General features: G+C 49.0%; 2 protein-coding genes across 4 annotated transcripts in view; one reads left to right on the top strand and one right to left on the bottom strand.

Annotated features, from left to right (window-relative positions):
• The window catches only part of LOC138374230 (NACHT, LRR and PYD domains-containing protein 7-like), a 672,516-nt gene that overhangs the window by 26,543 nt on the left and 625,796 nt on the right, over positions 1–20,177 (bottom strand).
• On the top strand, positions 12,781–20,099 carry MYADM (myeloid associated differentiation marker). 3 transcript variants are annotated; one of them, XM_069456858.1, is made up of 3 exons: positions 12,781–12,830; positions 16,183–16,270; positions 17,812–20,099. In XM_069456858.1, exon 3 carries the CDS (start codon positions 17,814–17,816, stop codon positions 18,780–18,782), a length of 969 nt encoding a protein of 322 aa, XP_069312959.1. In that variant the 5' UTR covers positions 12,781–12,830; positions 16,183–16,270; positions 17,812–17,813; the 3' UTR covers positions 18,783–20,099. The 3 variants fall into 3 exon arrangements, with proteins under 3 accessions (XP_069312959.1, XP_069312958.1, XP_069312961.1); XM_069456857.1 differs by lacking the exon at positions 12,781–12,830 and adding an exon at positions 14,130–14,190; XM_069456860.1 differs by lacking the exon at positions 12,781–12,830 and adding an exon at positions 15,430–15,446.

The raw sequence follows: 20,177 nt of genomic DNA, 5'->3' as shown, positions 1-20,177 counted from the left end.
CGTTTTTGTGAGTTTTAACCCGCCTACACTTTTTTTTCCCTCTACCTGAAGTGGAAGGCCTACACCTTTTAACTACAAATTTAGAAAGAGAAACCACAAGTGATGAAAGCCCAGGTTCAGCCCTAGATTACCTGAAATGGGATATTTTTATGGACGCCTCCTGTGTTCTGGGCTCTGTGCTCATCCACAAAGGGCACTCGGAGGTTAACAGGACCCAGTTGCTAACTCGGAGGTGCCCCCAGCGTCCTGCCTCACAGAACTTCAATGCCCAGCAGTAGGTACTAAATCAGCCCGCACCTGCGGGGTGTGGACGCTGGGATAAATAAACCTGGCCTTCCAGGGTTCAAACTGTGTGGCTTTGATCCCACTGTTTTTACTTGTGAGATGGGATTGTGGCCCTGGCCCAGCAGTGGGCTCCCTCTCCTCTCCTCCTGGAAGCTTGACAGAAAAAAGCATCTGTATTCATTTGTCATCATAAGTCTCCTTGCTTGGCAGATTATAAATAGCTCGTAAAATACATACATAGTTATGTGTTTTGACTTGGTAATGCATTTCAGGGTAGGCAGCAAAGCTTCTCATCGATCCCAGTTTTCCACGTGTCCAGGAGTCCTCCCCTTCTGCTCCTACTGAGTTCTTCTGTATCTTTCTGGAAATATCCATTGCATCTATAATCTATATATTAATATGTATATATATGCAATGGATATATATAAACACACACCCATACATGCATCTGTATGTATGAATGTATATAATAGCATGTACTGGTATGAGACATTGTTCTAAGTACTTTACATGCATTGTTGCATATAATATATGGAGATATAATTTTAAATAGCTAATACATTCATATGCTTACAATAAGAAATTTATTAGCCAGGCATAGTGGTGCATGCCTGTAGTCCTAGCTACTTGGGAGGCTGAGGTTGGAGGATGGCTTGAGCCCAGGAGTTCAAGGTTATAATGAGATATGATTAGGCCACTGCACTCCAGCCTCAGTGACAGAGTGAGATCCTGTCTCTGGAAACACAAAAAAAGCAATTTATATGTATTCACAAAGAAGTTTCATCCTCATACCTGTACCATTCATCTCATTTGTGGCCTTCTCTTAGAGGTCACCACTTTTATGAGTTTCTTATGTACCCTTCCAGGGTTTATACAGAAAAACAAAACAGGAATACATACCCTTATTTTCATATTTTCTCACACAAAACAATGCATCCTCATACACCATTCTGCATCTTGCATTTTTTGATTAGACCTATGTCTTGGAAAATTTTTCCTTTAGGTAAATAGAGTTTCCGAATTCCTTTTTGAAGATATGCATGTTGTTGTATTACCTGAATCTGCCGTAGTTTATCTAACCAGGCCCCTGCAAGATGGAGACTTGATCTATTTCCAGTCTGATAAGTACATGCAGCAGGGGAGTTTTACAAATCAAATAGATTTCCTTCCTCATTCCCCAAAAATGCAGCCTACGTCTTCAAAACAGAAGACTTCAGTCTATTTTGCTTAAGGACGACAAAAGTCACCATCTGTTAATCCAATCTGCATGATGAGGAAAAGGAAAATCACTTCATGGGCGTGAAACCTCCTCTCAGGCTGCAGGATGGGGAACTCCTGAGGGTCTCCTGCAGGGCAGCAAGGAGGGCTTCTACCCACTGTGATTCTTGTTTATAAATGACGGACGTTGCCTCTGGACCCACGAAGCAGAGGAGGAATGCAAGGATGCATGGGAAGGCTGGAGAATCCGGCTTGGGAATGTGGCAGGAAGCCAGGAGTAGACAGCAGAGAGAATGTTCCTAAAGTCATGTGCTACCACAGCCACGTTGGGAAGCTGCCGTTGCCACCAACTGCATTGGACACTCCTCCCTAACATTGACCAATGATGCCTTCACCCTTGCCACTGTACTCTAATTTCCTTACTTTGCCTCTTTCCTGCCTAATTCAAAGCCTCAGGAGCAAGCATTCAATTGCCTACACCCAAGTAACCAGGGAGGTGGGGAGAAGGCTTAAGCTTCTTAGTAAGTCAGACACCAGCTGCCACGAGTGTGCCCATGGTGGGAAATCACTCCCAGATAAGTCAGGGAGTGACATGCTGGGAAGCTCCCCCAATATTAAATGTTGTCTACAGAGTTCATATATGCTGAAGTCCTACAAAGGGTATTCCGAGAAGTAGGGGCTTTAGACGCCCTGACAGCAGAGACCAGAGAATTCACTCACAGAGTAGAAGCCCTGGAGGGCCATAGATATCACATGACTTTAGGAACTATAAGTCTCTACTTATTCACTGTTTTAAAAATAATATTCATAGATATTATATTTTTGTCAAATACTCTTTTAACATATATGAAATGATCATAGCAATTTTTTCCACTTGGCTCTGTTAATATGGTAAATCTCATCAATGGTTTCTGAATATTAACTATCCTTCCATTTCTAGAATAAACCCCACTTGGTCACAATGTATTATTTTTAATATACTGCTGGAATCTGAATGCTAATACAGGCTGACACACTCCAAAAAACTAAGAGTTCTATTCTGAGCCTAAGGAACTTTCACAGATTAAGGCTGTGCTACCCAATACACTGGCCACATAGAGCACTTGAAACGTGGCTAGTGGGACTGAGAAACTGAATTTTAAATTTTATTTAAATTTAGCTACTTTAAATATAAAAGCTGATAGTTCAGTTATTCAGTAACTTTTAAGTATGCTTGGACAACTTGGGTACATGAAAAAGGGGGTACTTTTTCAACTATGTATTTTATGAATTCTACATACAGATCAAGTATTTCCTTTGAGAACTTGGCATTGTTGGGGACAAATTGAGATGTCCTCTAAGTATAAAATACCCATTAGATTTTAAAGAAAGTGCAAAAAAAAGATGAAAAACATCTCATCAACAATTTGGATTAAATAAAAATGAAGAGACAACCTACAAAATGGGAGAAAATATTTGCAAAGTATCCATCTGATGAGGATTAATAACCAGAATATATAAGGAACTCAAGCAACTCAATAGCAAAAAAACAAATAATTTGATTTAAAAATGAGCAAAAGACCTGAATACACATTTCTCAAAAGACGACATACAAATGGCCAACAAGCATATGAAAAAATGCTCAACATCACTAATCCTCAGGGAAATGCAAATCAAAACCACAATGATATATCATCTCACCCCACTTAAGATGACTATTATCAAAAAGACAAAAAATAACAGATGCTGGCAAAGACGCAGAGAGAAAGGAACTCTTATCCACTGTTGGTGGGAATGTAAATTAGTACAGCCATTATGGAAAACAGGATGAAGTTCCACAAAACACTAAAAATAGAACCACCATATGATCCAGCAATCCACTGCTGGGTATATACCCAAAAGAAAGAAAATCAGTATATTGAAGACATTTCTGCACTTCCATGTTTATTGTAGCACTATTTGCAATAGCCAAGATACGGAATTAACCTAAGTGTCCAACAACAGATGAATGAATACAGAAAATGTAGTATATACACAGTAGAATATTATTCAGACATATTAAATAAAAAAATGAAATCTGTCATTTGCAGCTACATAGATGGGACTGGAAGTCATTATGTTGAGTGAAATAAGCCAGGCACAGAAAGACAAATATGTGTGTTCTTACTCATTTGGGCTAAAAAAGTGGATCCCATAGAGGCAGAAAGTAGAATGGTGGTTACCAGAGGTTGGGAGGGTATGGTGGGGGGATGAAGAGAAGTTGGTTAATGGGTACAAAAATACTGTCAGAAGGAATAAGTTCTAGTGTTTGATAGTGCAGTGGGAAAACCATAGTTTACAATAACTTATTGAATATTTCAAAATAGATAGAAGAATTGTAATGTTCTCAACACAAAGAAAAGATAAATTGTTAAGGTAATGGATACGTTCATTACACTGACTGATCCTTACGCATTGTATACAGGTATCAAAATAGCACATGTACCACGAAAATATATACAACTATGATATATCAATAAAAAACTGCCACCACTCCTGGCTAATTTTTCTATTTTTTGTAAAGGCAGGGTCTCGCTCTTGCTCAGGCTGGTCTCAAACTCCTGAACTCAAGCAATCCTCCCGACTGGGCCTCCCAGAGTGCTAGGATTACAGGTGCGAGTCACTGCGTACAGCCTAGAAAATTTTAAATTACACGTGTGACTCACAATGTATTTCTCTTGGACAGTGCTGCTCTAAAGGAAGCAGAAATCCCTTCACAGGCCTTGGTGCTAGATGGTCTAAGTACCAGAGAAGCCCAATCAGAGGAAAGGGGTTGCTTAGACACTCAAAACGCTAGAGATATGCCTGTGGGGTGGGTGTCTCAGTGATTCTGAGAAATGGAGAACATAAGCAACTGAATCAGTTTGGGGATTCCTCGAGTCCAGTCCAGCAAGTGGTGTAGGTAAAAGCCCATCCTGGCAATATATGGAGAAGTCTGTCTAAACACACAAACACTGAGGTGGGGAGGGGTATGAAAGAAGTTTAGGGTATTGAGTATCTTCCATTTTCTTCTTCAGTTCATTATAAACCCTCGGTCTGTTCTATTTTTTCTATTTGTCTATCTTTTGCCAATGCCACAGTGACCTAATTACTTTAAAATAAGTCCTTTTTAAAATTTCAAAATGTTGGCCTGGCTCAGTGGCTCCCGCCTGTAATCCTAGCACTCTGGGAGGCTGAGGCAGGTGGATCGTTTGAGCTCAGAGTTTGAGACCAGCCTGAGCAAGAGCGAGACCCCGTCTCTACCAAACATAGAAAAATTAGCCAGGCGTGGTCGTGCGCACCTGTAGTCCCAGCTACTCAGGAGGCTGAGGTGGAGAATTGCTTGAGTCCAGGAGTTGGAGGTTACAGTGAGCTATGATGATGCCACTGCACTCTAGTCTGGGAGACAGAGCGAGACCCTGTCTCAGAAAAAAAAAAAAAGAAGCATGCCAATCCCTCTAATCCCTTTCCTTTCTCCTCTCCCACTGGCCACAGTGAGACATGGTAGTATGATTTTAAGCAGTCATGGTAGACCCCAAATGGAAGCCCTTATTAAAGATGGAAGGGTGACAAGTGAGAAGGACTCCTTGAGACCATGGGGGTACCACATCAGGCTTGGATTGCTAACTCTTGGACTACTACAAGAGAAAGAGATGAAACATTATCTTGTCTAGTTCCACATTGTCCAATTTGGCAGCCATTAGGCCACGTGGCTACTAAATATAACAAAGGCAAAACATCAGTGGCCTAAACTGCTGCTGTCCAATAGTAAAAACCTTTGTGCCACAGGTACAATTTTAAATTTTCTAATAGCCACATTAAATTTTAAAAAGTCAAGTTTTTGACACCATATCTTATTTAACCCAATATATCTAAAATAATATCATTTCAACATATGACACAAGCCACATTTCAAAAACATAAAAGCCCGGTGAGACCGGACTTCTGACCTCCAGAGCTTTAAGAGAACACATCTGTGTCATTTTAAGTCTCCAAGGTTGTGGTAGTTTGTTATAGCAGCAATGGTAAACTAATATAGTGACCAAAGCAAAAACAATTTTGGTAGAATGATGGAGTTAGGAGCCAGATTAGAACAAACTGAAGAATGAATGGTGGGAAGAAAGTGAGTGAGCATAGACAGCTCTCTTAATTATCGTGGTAGACAGACCCTAATGTGACCCCCAATAACCCCTGTCTTGGTCGGCTTGGGATGCCATAACAAAAAACCATACACTGGATGGCTTAGACAACAGAAATTTTTTTTCTGACAGTTCTAGAGATTGAAAGTCCAAGACTAAGGGCAATGCAGTTCTGGGGAGGGCTCCTTCCTGGTTTGCAGATTGCTGCCTTCTTGCTGTGTCCTCACTTGGCCTTTCTTCTGCACTCTCACAGGAAGATCTCTCTCTCTCTCTCTCTTCCCTTTCCTCTTCTTATAAAGCCACTAATCCCACCGTGGGAGCCCTATCTTTATGACCTAATCTAACCCCAATTATCTCCCAAAGGCCCCATCTTCAAACAAATCACACTGGGGTTAGAACTTCAACTTATGAATTTAGGGGGACCCAAACATTCAGTCCATAAAATCTCCAACTTCTGGTGCTCATGCTCTTGTATAATCCCCTCCCCTTGAGTGTGGGAGGGACATGTTACTTTCTTCTAACCACTATATATATCATGGAAAAGGTGATGTTTATATGTTGTATAAGACTTCTTGCTAACTGACCCATCCCAGGGTCTCTTGTTGCTGACCTGAAGGAGCAAGCCCCCGTGAGTTGTGAAGTCACGAGGCAATTGGTTCTGCCAGAAACCTGAGTGAATTTGGAAGCAGACCCTTTCCCAGTTGAGCCTCCAGATGAAAACCTGGTCCTGGCCAACACCTTGATTATAGCCTTGCAGAGAACCAGCTAAGCTTTTCCAAACTCCACAGAAACTGTGAGATAATACTAACAAATGCGTCCTGTTTTAAGCCACTAAGTCTGTAGCAATTGGTTATACAGCAATAGATAACTAACACTATTAGCTTAGTCTTTAAAAGAAGAGAAATAGAAAGTGATCATCGGAGTGAGAAAAGAGAGGTTGAGGGAGACTTGAAGAAGTTCTTGATTTTTTTCTAAAGGGAAGAGTATTAAAGATATCTAAAAGCCAATGAAATTTGTTTCCACTAATATGAGGTACTTAGAGTCATCAAATTAATAGACACAGAAAGTAGATGGTGGTTTCCAGGAGCTGGGGAGAGGGGAGAATGATGAGTTATCACTTTTTAGAGTTGGGATCTCACTATGTTGCCCAGGCTGGTCTTAAACTCCTGGGCTCAAGTGATCCTCCTGCCTCAGCCTCCCAAAGTGCTGGAATCATAGGCATGAGCCACCGTGCTCGGTCAGATGACTTATTATTTAGTGGGTACAGAGTTTCTGTTTTGCAAGATGAGAAAAGTTCTGGAGATAGACGGTACTGATGGTTGCATAATGATGTGAATGCGCTTAGTGCCACCAAATTATACCCTTAAAAATGTTTAAGATGATAAATTTTATATGTATTTTACCAAAACTAAAAATAAGTACACATTTTTACAAAATCCAACGAATTGTCCTTTGAGTGGGAACACTAACTACCCAAAGAGAAGAAGAACCTGAATAGCAATAGTAAGGTTGTGAGAAGAAAGATGTCTTTAGAGATCCAAAAGAGGAAAAGAAGAATTGGCATGAGATGAGAACAACTTCTCTATTGTTAAAAGAAGACGTTGGTGGAAATGCAGTCAGATTTGGACAGGGAAGTTGAGGGGCTTCCCAGCCTATTTTGCTCTCTAAATAAAGAAGGGAAGTTACAGGGAATGAGAGGGAGTAGAGGGTGTCAAAGATTGAAGAGAATAAAAACAGTGTACCTGCTGCTGTGGTTTGAACGTTCCCTCCCAAACTCACATGGAAACTTAATCCCTACTGTGGCAGTATTGAGAGATGGGTCCTTTAAGAGGTGATTGGATCACAGGGGCTTTCTGCCTTCATGAATGGATTAATCTGTTCATGGATTAATGGGTTAATGGAAAATGGGTTGTCAGGGAAGGAGAACTGGTGGCTTTATAAGAAGGGGAAGAGAGACCTGAGTTAGCACATTAGCACGTTCAGCCCCCTTACCATGCGATGCCCTGCCCCACCCTGGGACACCACAGAAAGTCCCCACCAGGAAGAAGACTCTTACCAGATGCACCTCCCTGGACCTTGGACCTTCCCAGCCTCCATAACTGTAAAAAATAAATTCCTTTTCTTTATAAATTATCCAATTTCAGGTAATTTGTTATAAGCAACAAAAGACAGACTAAGACACTTGCCACTCTGGAGAACAGGAAGGGAGAGGAATTGACCAGAGGATTGCCACGGCATGGCGGGCAATGCTGAGGGCACATTCGAGTTTGGCGATTGTGTACTGATGGTGGAACTAGTCTGCCCTTTAATGTGATTTTTTCTAGTAATGCTCAATTATTCAGGGGCAAGCACAGAAAAACACTGAGAGCTGGGCTTTTCTTCTCTAAGACTGGGACAATCTAAAGACAGAAGTGTAGAGGAGTGTTAGGTACCCTAACATGGCAAGAGTGTTACTGAAATTATGGATCATAGAATCATATCTAAACAAGGAGGAAAGTGAAAAAAGGAGAGGGCTGATGAACTGAGGGTTTCTATCAGGGAAAGCAAAGGTCACCGTAGAAGTTGCTGAGAAAGCACAACGGAAGAGGTGGTTGATGTGTGAGATCCATGGATAACTGAGTGGGATATGGAGGGTGACAGCAGTCAATGCTGCAGATCTTCTGAATCAGTGGCTCCTAAACATTTTGCATCACGGGGCATGAGAAGCATGATGCCATTCTTGCAGCACATGGGGTAAACAGACGAGGCTGCCCCCACAGAGTCAAGCAGGCCACTCTCACAGTGGAGGGAATCGACATCTCACAGCCCAGCTCTGACCCATTCATGGCACATCAGCTGGGAAGTTCTTTAGAGAACTGAGAACTTCAGAACACCATCTGGGGAAAATGAGGACAGGTGCCCAGGAAGTGAATAGATTGTACAAAGCTGTTTTATCCGGAGAACAGCCTGGAGGACATCCATTTCAACAAAGGCAAAGGGAAAAGGAACTCTTAAGGAAGAAATTGCTTTTATACAGGGATGTGCTGTTTCTGGAATAGTTCCAGAGGGCATTGAGCAAGGGTTTCTGAGGAATTGGAGCTAGTGGACGACTGAATCTGAGAGAGTCCGTGTCTAGCAGGAGTCTGCCTCATGCTGAGTGGTGTTGGACACAGAGTCTCCATCTTCCCAAGAAGCTCAATGTCACTGAGAGGAAGTGAGATCTGGAAACACAGGATCCTACTCTCTTTCCCACTTCCACAGGGCTCAGGACCCCAGCAAGGTAACTCCAATGCAGCTGCTATTCCAGATGTGATCTCCTTACAGGATGAAATCAACCCAGCCCTTGGGTTGATGACTCAGAGTAAATAGAGCAATGAGAAGTAGGTTTGCTTTCACCTGGGATGGTGTAGTGAGCGGGCTGCTGAATGGTGGCCCCAAAGGTATGTCCATATCCTAATCCCCGCAGCCTGGAAATGTTACCTTCTTTGGAAAAAGGGCCATTGCAGATGGGATGAAATTAAGAATCTCAAGATGAGATAATTCTGCATTATCCAGTAGGGCCCTAAATCCAATAATAAATGAATGGATAACAGAGACATAGAGGAGATTTGAGAGACACAGACACACACAGAGGACAAGGTGATGTGAAGACGGAGGCAGAGATTGGAGTGATGAGGCCACAAGACAAGGAACGCCACAGGCGACCCAAAGCTGGAAGAGGCAATGAGTCCATTTTCCCCCAGGCCCTCCAGAGGGAGTGAGGCTTTGCTGACACCTTGATTTCAGACTTTGGGCCTCCAGAACTGTGAGAGGATAAATTTCTGTTGTCTTTAAGCCACCAAGATGATGATTTGTTAAAGTAGCCCTAGAGAACTAATACAGGTGGATAGCATACCATCATACCTTTCCCCAGGGGTTAGATTATTTCTCCAACTCTGTTCCACAATGTACTCTCCAGGAAATTTCACCTTTCAATACCTCCCAGATATCATTCTACTCCACTGCTTTGATGACATCATGCTGATAAGACCTGTTGTCTTAAGACACATACATTCCAGAGCATGGGAGATATAAGCCCCATGAAAATTGCAGGAACTGTCACCTCAGGGAAATTGCTGAGAATCCAGTAGTCTGAGGACAACAGGAACACCCCCTCCAAATAAAGAAGTTACTTAAACCCTTTGCCATTCACCTAAGAGATAAAATCCCCATTAGAGCAGGCATTTTTTAGCCTGTTATATTCTCACATAGGAGGCACTCAGAAATATTTTTGATGAATAAAACTTTCAAATGGGCCCAAATGATATTGTGATATAATAAGAAATATGCCAGGTGTGGTGCCTCATGCCTGTAATCTCAGCAACTCTGAGGTGGGAGGATCGCTTGAGCCCAGGAGTTTGAGGCTTCAGTGAGCTATGATTGGACCACTGCACTCTAGCCTGGGCGACACAGTGAGACCCCTTCTCTTAAAAAAATAAAAAATAAAAAGAAAGAAAAATATATATTTGGTCTTCATCCACAGCTGCTGGCATGGAGCTTCTAAAACCTTTGTAATTTTCTGAGTGATTGAGGTGAGAAGAGCATCTATTGTTATTTATAATAAGCCCCTTTCAGCTACGTCAGCATTTAGGCTAATTTCTGACTTTTGATGGGCCCCAGGTAGCTTCAGGATGAGGGCCATTTGCCAGAGGAACCAACCATGTGATTAGAGGGCTGGAACTTTCAGCCCCCCCTCCTGACCTTCAGGAGGGGAGAAGGGCTGGAGATTGAACTCAATCACCAATGGGGGGGGGTGGGGAGCACAAGGGCAATATACGTAACCAAACTTTTGTACCCCCACAATATGCTGAAATAAGAATAAAAAAAAAAAATCACCAATGGCCAGTGATTTAATCAGCTATGCATAAGTAATGGAACTTCCATTAAAATCCTAAATGATGGGGTTCATAGAGCTTCCAAGTTGATGAACACATCCAGTTTCTTGGAGGGTGGCACACCAAGAGAGGACATGAAAGCTCCACACCCCTCCCCCTAAACCTTGCCCTATACATTTCTTCCACTAGGCTATTGCTGTGTTGTATTGTTTATAATAAATCCGCAATAGCAAAGTGCCTTCCTAAGTTCTGAGAGCTGTCTAACAAACTATCAAACCTGAAGAGGGGGTCCATCCAGGGAACTCCCAATTTGTAGCTGGTTTGTAAGAAGTATGGGAGGCCTGGGACTTGCAATTGGCATGTAAGGTGGGGGCAATCTTGTAAGACTGAGCCCTTAACCTGCAGGGTCTGACTCTAACTCTGGGCAGTAGAGTTGGAATTGAACTGAATCATTGGACACCTAGTTGGTGTCCAGAGAACCGGTGACTTGGTCATTTGTGTGAAATAAAACAAATAAAAACAAACAAACAAAGCTGGGCCAGGTGTAATCCTAGCATTCTTACGGAGGCCGAGGCAGGAGGATCGCTTGAGCTCAGGAGTTTGGGACCAGCCTGAGCAAGAGTGAGACCCTGTCTCTACTAAAAATAGAAAAAATTAGCCAGGTGTGGTGGCGTGCACCTGCAGTCCCAGCTACTTGGGAGGCTGATGCAGGAGGATCACTTGAGCACAGAAGTTTAAGATTGCAGTGAGCTATGATGACACCACTGCACGAAGCCAGGGCGACAGAGTAAGACTGTCTCAAAAACAAAAACAAAACCCAAAACCAAACATACACTTGGTGTCAGAAGTGTTGGGATTGGAAAACAGTTCATAATCTGTATCACAGCTGAACTCTCCCCCAAAAACGTCTATCACAGAGAATGCTATCATGCCATCTGGTAGATCAGATGATCACTCTGTGACAGCCTCTTTCCCGAGCCTCTGCAGTGCTTGCTCAACGGGCTCATAAGCAAAGTGGCCGTGTGGACCAGACATGAATTTGCCTCACCAAAGCTTAGCCAGCTACGTCACTGAGGCATGCCCACCTCACTGGCAGCAGCAGTTGCTGAGCCCCCAATGTGGTATAGGTTCCTAGGAAGGCCAGCCAAATACCTGGTCACCTGAGGATTACATTGGACCTCTTCCATCATGAATTGGGCAATGAGTTTTTCTTCCTTGGAATAAATAACTCTGGGCTTGTTATTTGCTTTTCTTGCCCTTTGCACTTCTGCCAACAGCAGCATCTGTGTGTGCACTGAATGGCCCTATTCACCATCATGTTAACCCACACAATATTGCTTCTGATCAAGGAACTCAATTTACTAGGACGTCAGTGTGTGTGTAGGGGGGTGTCCATGTACCCCAATGCAGAACAGAGGCACAGCCTGTTTGGGACTGGGTGACAGTGCCAGGCTGAAGACAACATCGTTGGGGTCAGGGTGCTGACCTGTAGGATGGGTAAACACCGAACCAGTGGCACACACATGATTCCAGGTTACACAGACCTGGGAACTCAAGGATACTGTTTCTCAAGACTGCACCCAGTGACTCACTCTTCAAATGTTTGCTCCCTGTTCCTGCCATCCTGAACTCAGCCGCTGACGAGTTCTAGTGCCCACAGGCGGACTGCTCCCACCACAAGGCACAACACAGTAAGTTATGTAAGTGAGACCATCTCTGGACCATTTGGTGTACTATGGGGTCAAGCAAAGAGAGGGACAGATTTAGACAGGAAAGGGAAAGAGTTGTTGCTACACTTGAGACCAAGAAAGTGTGTGAATAGAATCTAGGGACGTCCCTGGGAGCCTCGAATTATTAGTAATACCGTGTTCTGACTCCCCATCAGTCCATAGCCGTCTCTCCTTAGGCAAGGCCTGATGCTGGGCGCATTGACACCCTCTCCGCTATACAGGGCGCAGAATGACAAAGAGGATCTGGGCCCCCTCCCTTGACAGGGGCACAAAAGTGGGCATACAGTCTCTACATTCCTCCTCCCTACTCCTGCCCCCCGACGTCTGCAGACCCCACTTCCTGCAGGTCCGCCCCCCGGCCCCTCCCTCCTCCGCAGCGCACGCACCTAGCTCCGGACCCCTTCCGACCCCTCCCTTCGCGACTCGCGCGGCTGCCACCCCGGGGCTCGGCCTCAAAGCCTCCTCTTGGTTGTCCTGGAAGGCACCCAGCGGCAGCAGCGCGGGAAGCGCCCCGTTAGCTCATCCTCACCCAGCGTCCGCAGCCGCCACCAGGCCCCGCCCAGCGGCAGCCGCCAGGAAGGCCGCGCCCAGGACGACTGCAGAGCGCGGTGAGTGAGCGCGGCCAGAAGGGAGGGACCCAGGCGCCCGGGTCCCCGCCCTGGCCATGCCTGGGGGCCCGGCATCCCGACCTTCAGCTCCCTTTTTATTTTCTTAGCTTCGTCAGTCCGTTTTAGGGCCGCAAAGCCGCCCCTAAAGACGAACACTGCAGCCCTTCCCGGTTCTGGGGTCCCGGGCGCACCGGCCCTTCGGATACCCTCCCCTCTTGCGGGAAGCAGGAGTCCAGAGCCCCCAGCCCCAGCCCCGTCCTCATTAAGATTCCCGGTCCCTTCCTCTGTCCAGGAGCCAGGAATGCAGGCCAAAAATATCTCTCCCTTCCAGACCCAGGAGGCTTGTCTTGCAAGGACTGCTGCTCTGAAAACCGAGAAGTCTGAGCTTTGATTGCTCTTTTGAGACAAAGAACTGGGCCCCCAGCCTAGGCATCATGTGCCCCCAACTCCTACCGCTTTAGGTTCTGGGAATTTTGCTACCAACCGCCCCCACTACCATCAACCCAAGAATCTGGCCCGGCAGTCCCTTACACCGCGGGTCCCAGTGTACATGGGGATTAAGGGACCATTTTGCTTCTCCTTCGAGATCCTTAAATACAGGAATCCAGCTTCTGTTTCTTGGCGGCGGGGGTAGGGGGGTGGCGGGACCAGGAGTCAGGGATCTTAGCCCAGAACCTTCTAAAGCCCTGGCATCGGCACCCTCAATTCTGTTCTCTCTCAGGGACCCAAGAGACAGAGACCCTAACCCACAAACCGCGTTAAACTGGGAGGCCTGGTCCCCCGATCCGCTGCGACTCAGGTGTCTAAGGTTTCGTCCATCATGGCAGAGCAGGGGCCGGAGCAGACAAGGAGGGAGGGGGCAGGGAGGAGGAGAATTGAGTGAAGTGGGACCGGGGGTGGGGACCTGAGCTGGGGGGCTCCGTCCTAAACAAACCCTAAACATGCGGGTTTCTGTGGCAACGGTCTTCCCTGGCCTACCCTGGAGACTTCTCTAGGACTGTGTCGGGGAGGGCAGCCCCCAGGAGTCCCCACTCCGCCAGCTGTTGTGTCTTCCTGTTTTGTCACCATGGCAACGGTGACCTCAGCCCTCCATCCCCCTCGCTGGTAGGGCGGGAGATCTACCGTACGTTTATTTTCGGCAGGGGCGTGGCCTGACCTTGGCCCCGCCTTCAAGGCTGGACTAGGGTAGCCCAGGCTGGGGGAAGTCCCTGTCCTCCGCCCAGCTGGGAGCTTGGGCCGGCTCCGGCCCCGCCCCCGGCCCGGCCCGCGCTCGCTCCCGCCAACCCCACCCAGCCCGCAGACCCTTCTAGTCCGCAGCTGTGGTCTTTGCTTCAGCCACAGTTGCCACTGGCTGGTTGAGGTGAGGCTGCTGGGACCCCAGAGGGCGGGAGCAGAGGTCCACGATCTTTGGGTCCAGAGGGAGGAATGGGCTGGGATTCAGAACGTCTGGAACCCTAAAAAGACTGGGGCTGGGCCAGGATTCTTGGGTCCTGGAGAGGATAGGCCTTGGCACCTGGACTCATGCAGGTCGTACCTCTGAAAGAGGAGGGAATGGAACCTGGACCAATGGATCTGGGGAAAGACTGGGCTGGGGGCAGGGACTACTGAGCCTGGGGGAGAAGCGGCTGGGGGCTTGGACTCCTAAGTCCAGCGGGAGGGTGTGACCGAAGACCCCAACTCCTGCGACTGAGGGAGGAGGGACTGGGCATGTGGACCTGTGGGTCTGAGGGAGGAGGGGCTGGGGGAGGACCCCTGGGTCTGAGGGAGGGGGGGCTGGGAACCTAGACTCCTGGGTCTGAGGCAGGAGGGGCTGGGAACCTAGACCCCTGGGTCTGAGGCAGGAGGGGGTGGGGGAGGACCCCTGGCTGTGAGGGAGGAGGGGCTGGAGGTGTGGACCTCTGGGTCTTAGGGCGTAGAGAAATGGGGATTCCTAGGTGTCCGGATTGAAGGAGGCAGGAATCTGGTAGGTGGAGGCTCTTTAGGACAGAAAGGGCTTGGGGTTGGGAGGCCTGGGTTTGAAAAAGAGAATAGCATGAATTCAGAATTACCGACCCCTCCCCGTCCAGGGGACAGGCAGAATTGGAACTTTGGGCTCCCTAAAAGGCCAGGGGCTGGAGTGAGATCCAGTTCTCGTGCTCCTAAAGTGCAGGTGGAGCTGGGAAGCCAGGAGAGAACAAGGCTGAGTCCAGCAACCCTGGGCGCTGAGAGCCGAGGCTGGGGTTCAGGGTCCCATCTGGAGTCTGTCGAGTGATGGGTGTGGCGCTTGTAGTGGAGTTGTGAGGGTACTGAGGTACTGGGTGTGGCCCAGGCTGCTGCTCTGCGAGGAAACCTGAAGGGGTGTTTCTTCTCCCTCCTCCTGTCTCCGGCTGCGCATTCCTGAGCTCTGACCTCAGGCGACGGCTGGAGGCCCTAAGGGCGGGAGGGACCCCTCCCCCGCTTGTGGTCCCCTCCCCACCCGCGCTGACCCACCTTCCGTGGGGAGCTGAGCCAGTTATGCCCCTCCCTCTTCCTCCTCCCCCGTTGGGCGGGGCAGAAACCCGCCTTCTGGAGCCCAGGGGGTTGGGCTAGTCCCGACTTCCCTCTAGCGGGTCCTGGAGAGGCGTAGGGGAGCAGGAGGTGTGTGACTGCGTGTGGCACCTCCCGCCCTTGCGGGAGGACCTGAGTTCCGGGAGGTGGTGGAGGTGTGGCTATTGATCTCCGGGCTGGACTCCAACACTGCGCGGTTTCCGGCCTGGAGCCGGAGTCCCAGGAATCCGGGGTCCCCAGGCCACTCGTCTCTTAGAGATACTCTGGGGGCTGCCAGCCTTTCTTTATAGGGACCCAGAAATTCAGGCTCCCACCCCTCTCCTTTTAAGACCTGGGAGTCCAGGCCCCTACTCCCTTGAAATCCAGGAGAGGGGCAGGGGTCCCGGCACCGCTTCCTGGTCCCCGCCACATTCCAGATGGCTGGGCTGACTTGAAGCCCTTATAAGGCGCGGAGTCGCCGAGCCTGGCTGGGCCGTCCGCCCCCGCAGCCACCGCCCAGGGTCCTCCCGCCAGCCGGCCGCCGGCTTCCCTGGCCCGAGCGGGGTTAAGATCACACAGGCGCCCACTCTTGCCCACAGGGCGTGCACTTTTTGCCCATTTCCCTTCACGCCACGCCACCCACAGTTTGTGGAAGGGGAGGAAGGAGAGGGGCGGGGCTTCCCTGGGGTCACGACCCAGACCCCTTCTGGGCTCCTCCCCAAGTCCCTGCCCCGGCAGGGAGGTGTGCCCAGGGTACAGAGGCTGGCAGCGTGGCCGGTGGGTCTCCTGGGTCCCGGGAGTGAGAAGCCTGCTCTGAGTGAACGCTGAAGTCCTCTCTCCTACTCAGGTGCTCTTACCAGCCTTTTCCAGGAGGGTGACTTAATCCGTCTCCACAGCCAGATCTTTCTCCGTGGGTTCCTCAGCTAAGACCGCTGGTGAGTGGGCTGGGGGCCCAGACTCCTTCCTGGGTCTGAGGGAGGAGGGGCTGGGGCCTGGAACCCTGGATCCAAAGGGAGTTGAGGACTGGGGGACCAGACCCCTGGGTCTGAGGCAGGAGGGGCTGGGAACCAGGACTCCTAGATCCTGAGAGAAGGGCCTGGAAGCTTGGGTTCCAAAGAAGAGGGTCCCAGACACTCTGAGGAAGAAGAGTGGCCAGGGGCTGGGCTCCTGTGCCTCTGGGAGCTGTTGTTCCGGGCCAGGGGCCTGGAAGAGGTTAAAAGCCTGTGACATTGCCATCCTGTGTGCCTGACACTGCAAGGAGGAAGTTTTATTTCCCTGTGGCTGAGAGAGGCCTCCTAAGTATTTTAGTGGCATTAGCTGAGAGATTTAGACATTTTGCAGCCTGAGGAATGATCTGGGCACCTTGTCCCTAAGAGGCTGGGCATTCGATTCCTGAGGGCCTTTAGGACAAGGAGGTGAAAGCTGTGGGTTTTGGAAGGAGGGAATAAGGGAGTTAGTTTCCCAGAGTCTAGGGCATCTGGCATTCTCAAGGCCAAGGGCCCAGGGTCCAGAGGCCTGACCTTGCATAATGGAACTGTGAGGCCTGGAGATTTCACTAGAAGGGGCTGGGGCACTGGACAGTCAGGAATCTGGGGAGCTGAGTTTCCTAGAAGTTGGGGAACCAGCTAGCTGGGTTCTGGGGGGAGGAGAGAGAGGGAAGAGGAAACTCAGCTTTGGGTTGCAGTATCAAGCCCTGCGGCTCAGGCAGGAGTTAGACTGAGTGTAGATTCCTGATCTCTGAGGTAGGAGGTGGGGAGAGGAGGAGGGCTGCTGAGAGTTTAGACCCAGGGAGGGGAGAATCTTGGTTTTCCAGGGCTGGGAGCTCTGTGAGAGGAGGCAGACTGGGAGGTTGGGAGCTCGGATTGGGCCCCTGATAAGCACTCAAGATTGGAATCTTGGCTGTTTAGAGGCTGGAAATGTCTAGGTCACTGTTAGGTGGAGGAAGGAAGTTTGTTCACAGGGGCTGGGGTGCAGAGCACTAGATACCCAAAGGAAGGAAGTTGAGAGATGGGGTTTTTTAGAGCCTGCAGAAGACAGGCCTCTTGTCCTGACACTAGGGTGATGTCAGGAGGCAGAAGAGGGAGGATGCTTTAGACCAGTCTTAAATGGCTGAGTTGCTGAGCCCCTGGGGTAAGGTGGGGAAGCAGGAGGGTATCTGGAGTGGGAAGAAAGAAATGTAGTTCTGCAGTAGTTAGGCCTCAAGAGAGAGAAGATAGTTCTCTTGGGAAGCAGAAAAACAGGAGCCTAGACTCTTGGGTTCTGACAAGGGTGAGGGAGGAGTGAGCCTGGAACTGAGGTGACCAAAACGTTCCTACAGGCCCAGGACCGTCCCGGTTTGAAAACTGAAAGCCCCACATCTTGGGAACTCCCTAGCTAGAGCCCAAATTAATCTGTCCCCAGGGGAGATGAGGGCTTGGGGGGCCTGGATTCCCATGTTTGGGACCTTGTGAGGACACTGTCTTTCCCTTTCCCCCAGCCATGCCAGTGACGGTGACCCGTACAACCATCACAACCACCATGACGTCGTCCTCTGGCCTGGGGTCCCCGACCATCGTGGGGTCCCCTCGGGCCCTGACCCAACCTCTGGGCCTCCTCCGCCTGCTGCAGCTGCTGTCCACCTGTGTGGCCTTCTCACTGGTGGCCAGCGTGAATGCCTGGACAGGACCGATGGGTAACTGGTCCATGTTCACATGGTGCTTCTGCTTTGCCATGACCCTGCTCATCCTCATCGTTGAGTTAGGTGGGCTCCAGGCCCGCTTCCCCCTCTCTTGGCGCAACTTCCCCATCACCTTCGCCTGCTACGCAGCCCTCTTCTGCCTCTCGGCCTCCATCATCTACCCCACCACCTACGTCCAGTTCTTATCTCACGGCCGTTCCCGGGACCACGCCATCGCTGCCACCTTCTTCTCCTGCATCGCTTGTGTGGCTTATGCCACCGAAGTGGCCTGGACCCGGGCGCGCCCCGGCGAGATCACCGGCTACATGGCCACCGTGCCAGGGCTGCTCAAGGTGCTGGAGACCTTCGTGGCCTGCATCATCTTCGCGTTCATCAGCAGCCCCTACCTGTACCAGCGCCAGCCTGCCCTGGAGTGGTGCGTGGCAGTGTATGCCATCTGCTTCATTCTGGCGGCCATCGCTATCCTGCTGAACCTGGGGGACTGCACCAACATGTTGCCCATCCCCTTCCCCAGTTTCCTGTCAGGACTGGCCCTGCTGTCTGTCCTCTTCTACGCCACCGCCCTGGTCCTCTGGCCCCTCTACCAGTTTGATGAAAAGTACGGCGGCCAGCCCCGGCGGGGGAGAGACGTAAGCTGCAGCAACAGACACGCCTACTACGTGTGTGACTGGGACCGCCTCCTGGCTGTGGCCATTTTGACGGCCATCAACTTGCTGGCGTATGTGGCCGACTTGGTTTACTCTGCTCGCCTGGTTTTTGTCAAGGTCTAAGACTCTTCCAAGGGGCCTCGGCTTCCCTCTTTCCAACATCTTCATTTCTCTTACCTGGGGTTTTCTTTACTGAGTCCTCATTGCCTTTTAATACCTCCTCTCCCTCCTGCCCTTTTCCTTTCCTTCCTGATCCATCATCACTCTTTCCCATTTCTTTGACTCCTTTTGCCCCTTTCCTCTTGCTCTGTTTCCCCTCTTTCCTGTTTTGTTTTGTTTTGTTTTGTTGCCTACATCCTGTTTTGCCTGAGTTCTCTTTTTCTACTGTCTTCTACCTTTTCTTCCTCTGATCTCTTTTCTGGGTTTCCTGTTGGTTTTCTCATCAGCCTGTTTCCTGATCACCCCTTTCCTTTTCCTTGGGAGCCCCTAGACTTCTTTCTCCCCCACCGTCCACCCACCTCTGAAGGTGCTGAGCTCCAACACATCCCACACCCCTCTTCGCAGCTGTCCGTGCCATGGGCCTCCCTCGGTCCTCGTTGCCAAAGCATGCCTGCCCGCCCTAGCTGTGCCTTAGTCAATGTGTGTATGCGTGTGTGTGTTTGGGGGGGGTGGAGGGTGGGGAGCTAGGATTGGGCCCCCTTTCTCCCAGTGGAGGAGGGTATGCAGTAGACCTCCCCTTTAAGTTAAAAAAAAAAAATCGCTGGAGGTCAATAATTTCTGGTGGGCGGGAAGCTTTAAGCACAGACCCTGGGTCTCTGCCCCACCTGGCGCTCAGCCTTGCCTGAGATTGGCTCTAGAAGTTTTGCCAGGCTTACTAAAACCCACTGCCTAGAGGCCATCTTAAAGGAAGCAAGGGACAGGTGCCTTTCATCCCAGCTATTCTCTGTGGTATGAGAAAAAGGAGTGAGGCAAAGAACCACAGGGTCTCGAAGACAACTGTCTGAAGTATTTGTGAGGGGCAGTAATGTGGCCCTCTAGCCTCAGTGTTAAAAATAACGTGTCCTGCTTTGACAGGGAGGAAAAGAAGAAAATGGCCACTGCCGAACTTCAAGGCAATATCAGCCTGGGTTTTTTCTGTTCTTTTTTCTGGTCATGAGGGCAAAAATTACTGGGTGGCCCTATTATTACAGAGAGGAAGTTTCTTTGCAGTTTTTCTTTTTTGGGGGGGGATGGGTGGGAGGATGGGATTGGTACTGCCATAGCCGGAGGAATGCATTGCTTGAGTGTGTGGTGCACACGCACGGGTATTTCTGTGTGCTAGTTGCTTCTTGCTGCTGCTTCCTGCTTCTCTGGGACTCACATGCATAACGTGATATATATAAATGTATAAATATATATTTTATTTTTTTTTAATTCCCCGGAGCTTTTGGTTCCCATCAGCTCCTGCTGTTAATCATAGAAGCCTTGTCCCTTCCCCCATTCCCACATCCATAATGTTCTTTTTTTTAAAATCTCAAT

This window comes from Eulemur rufifrons, chromosome 24, assembly GCF_041146395.1.
Source record: "Eulemur rufifrons isolate Redbay chromosome 24, OSU_ERuf_1, whole genome shotgun sequence".
NCBI classification, from domain to species: domain Eukaryota; kingdom Metazoa; phylum Chordata; class Mammalia; order Primates; family Lemuridae; genus Eulemur; species Eulemur rufifrons.
This window is presented reverse-complemented; position numbering and strand designations above follow the sequence as displayed.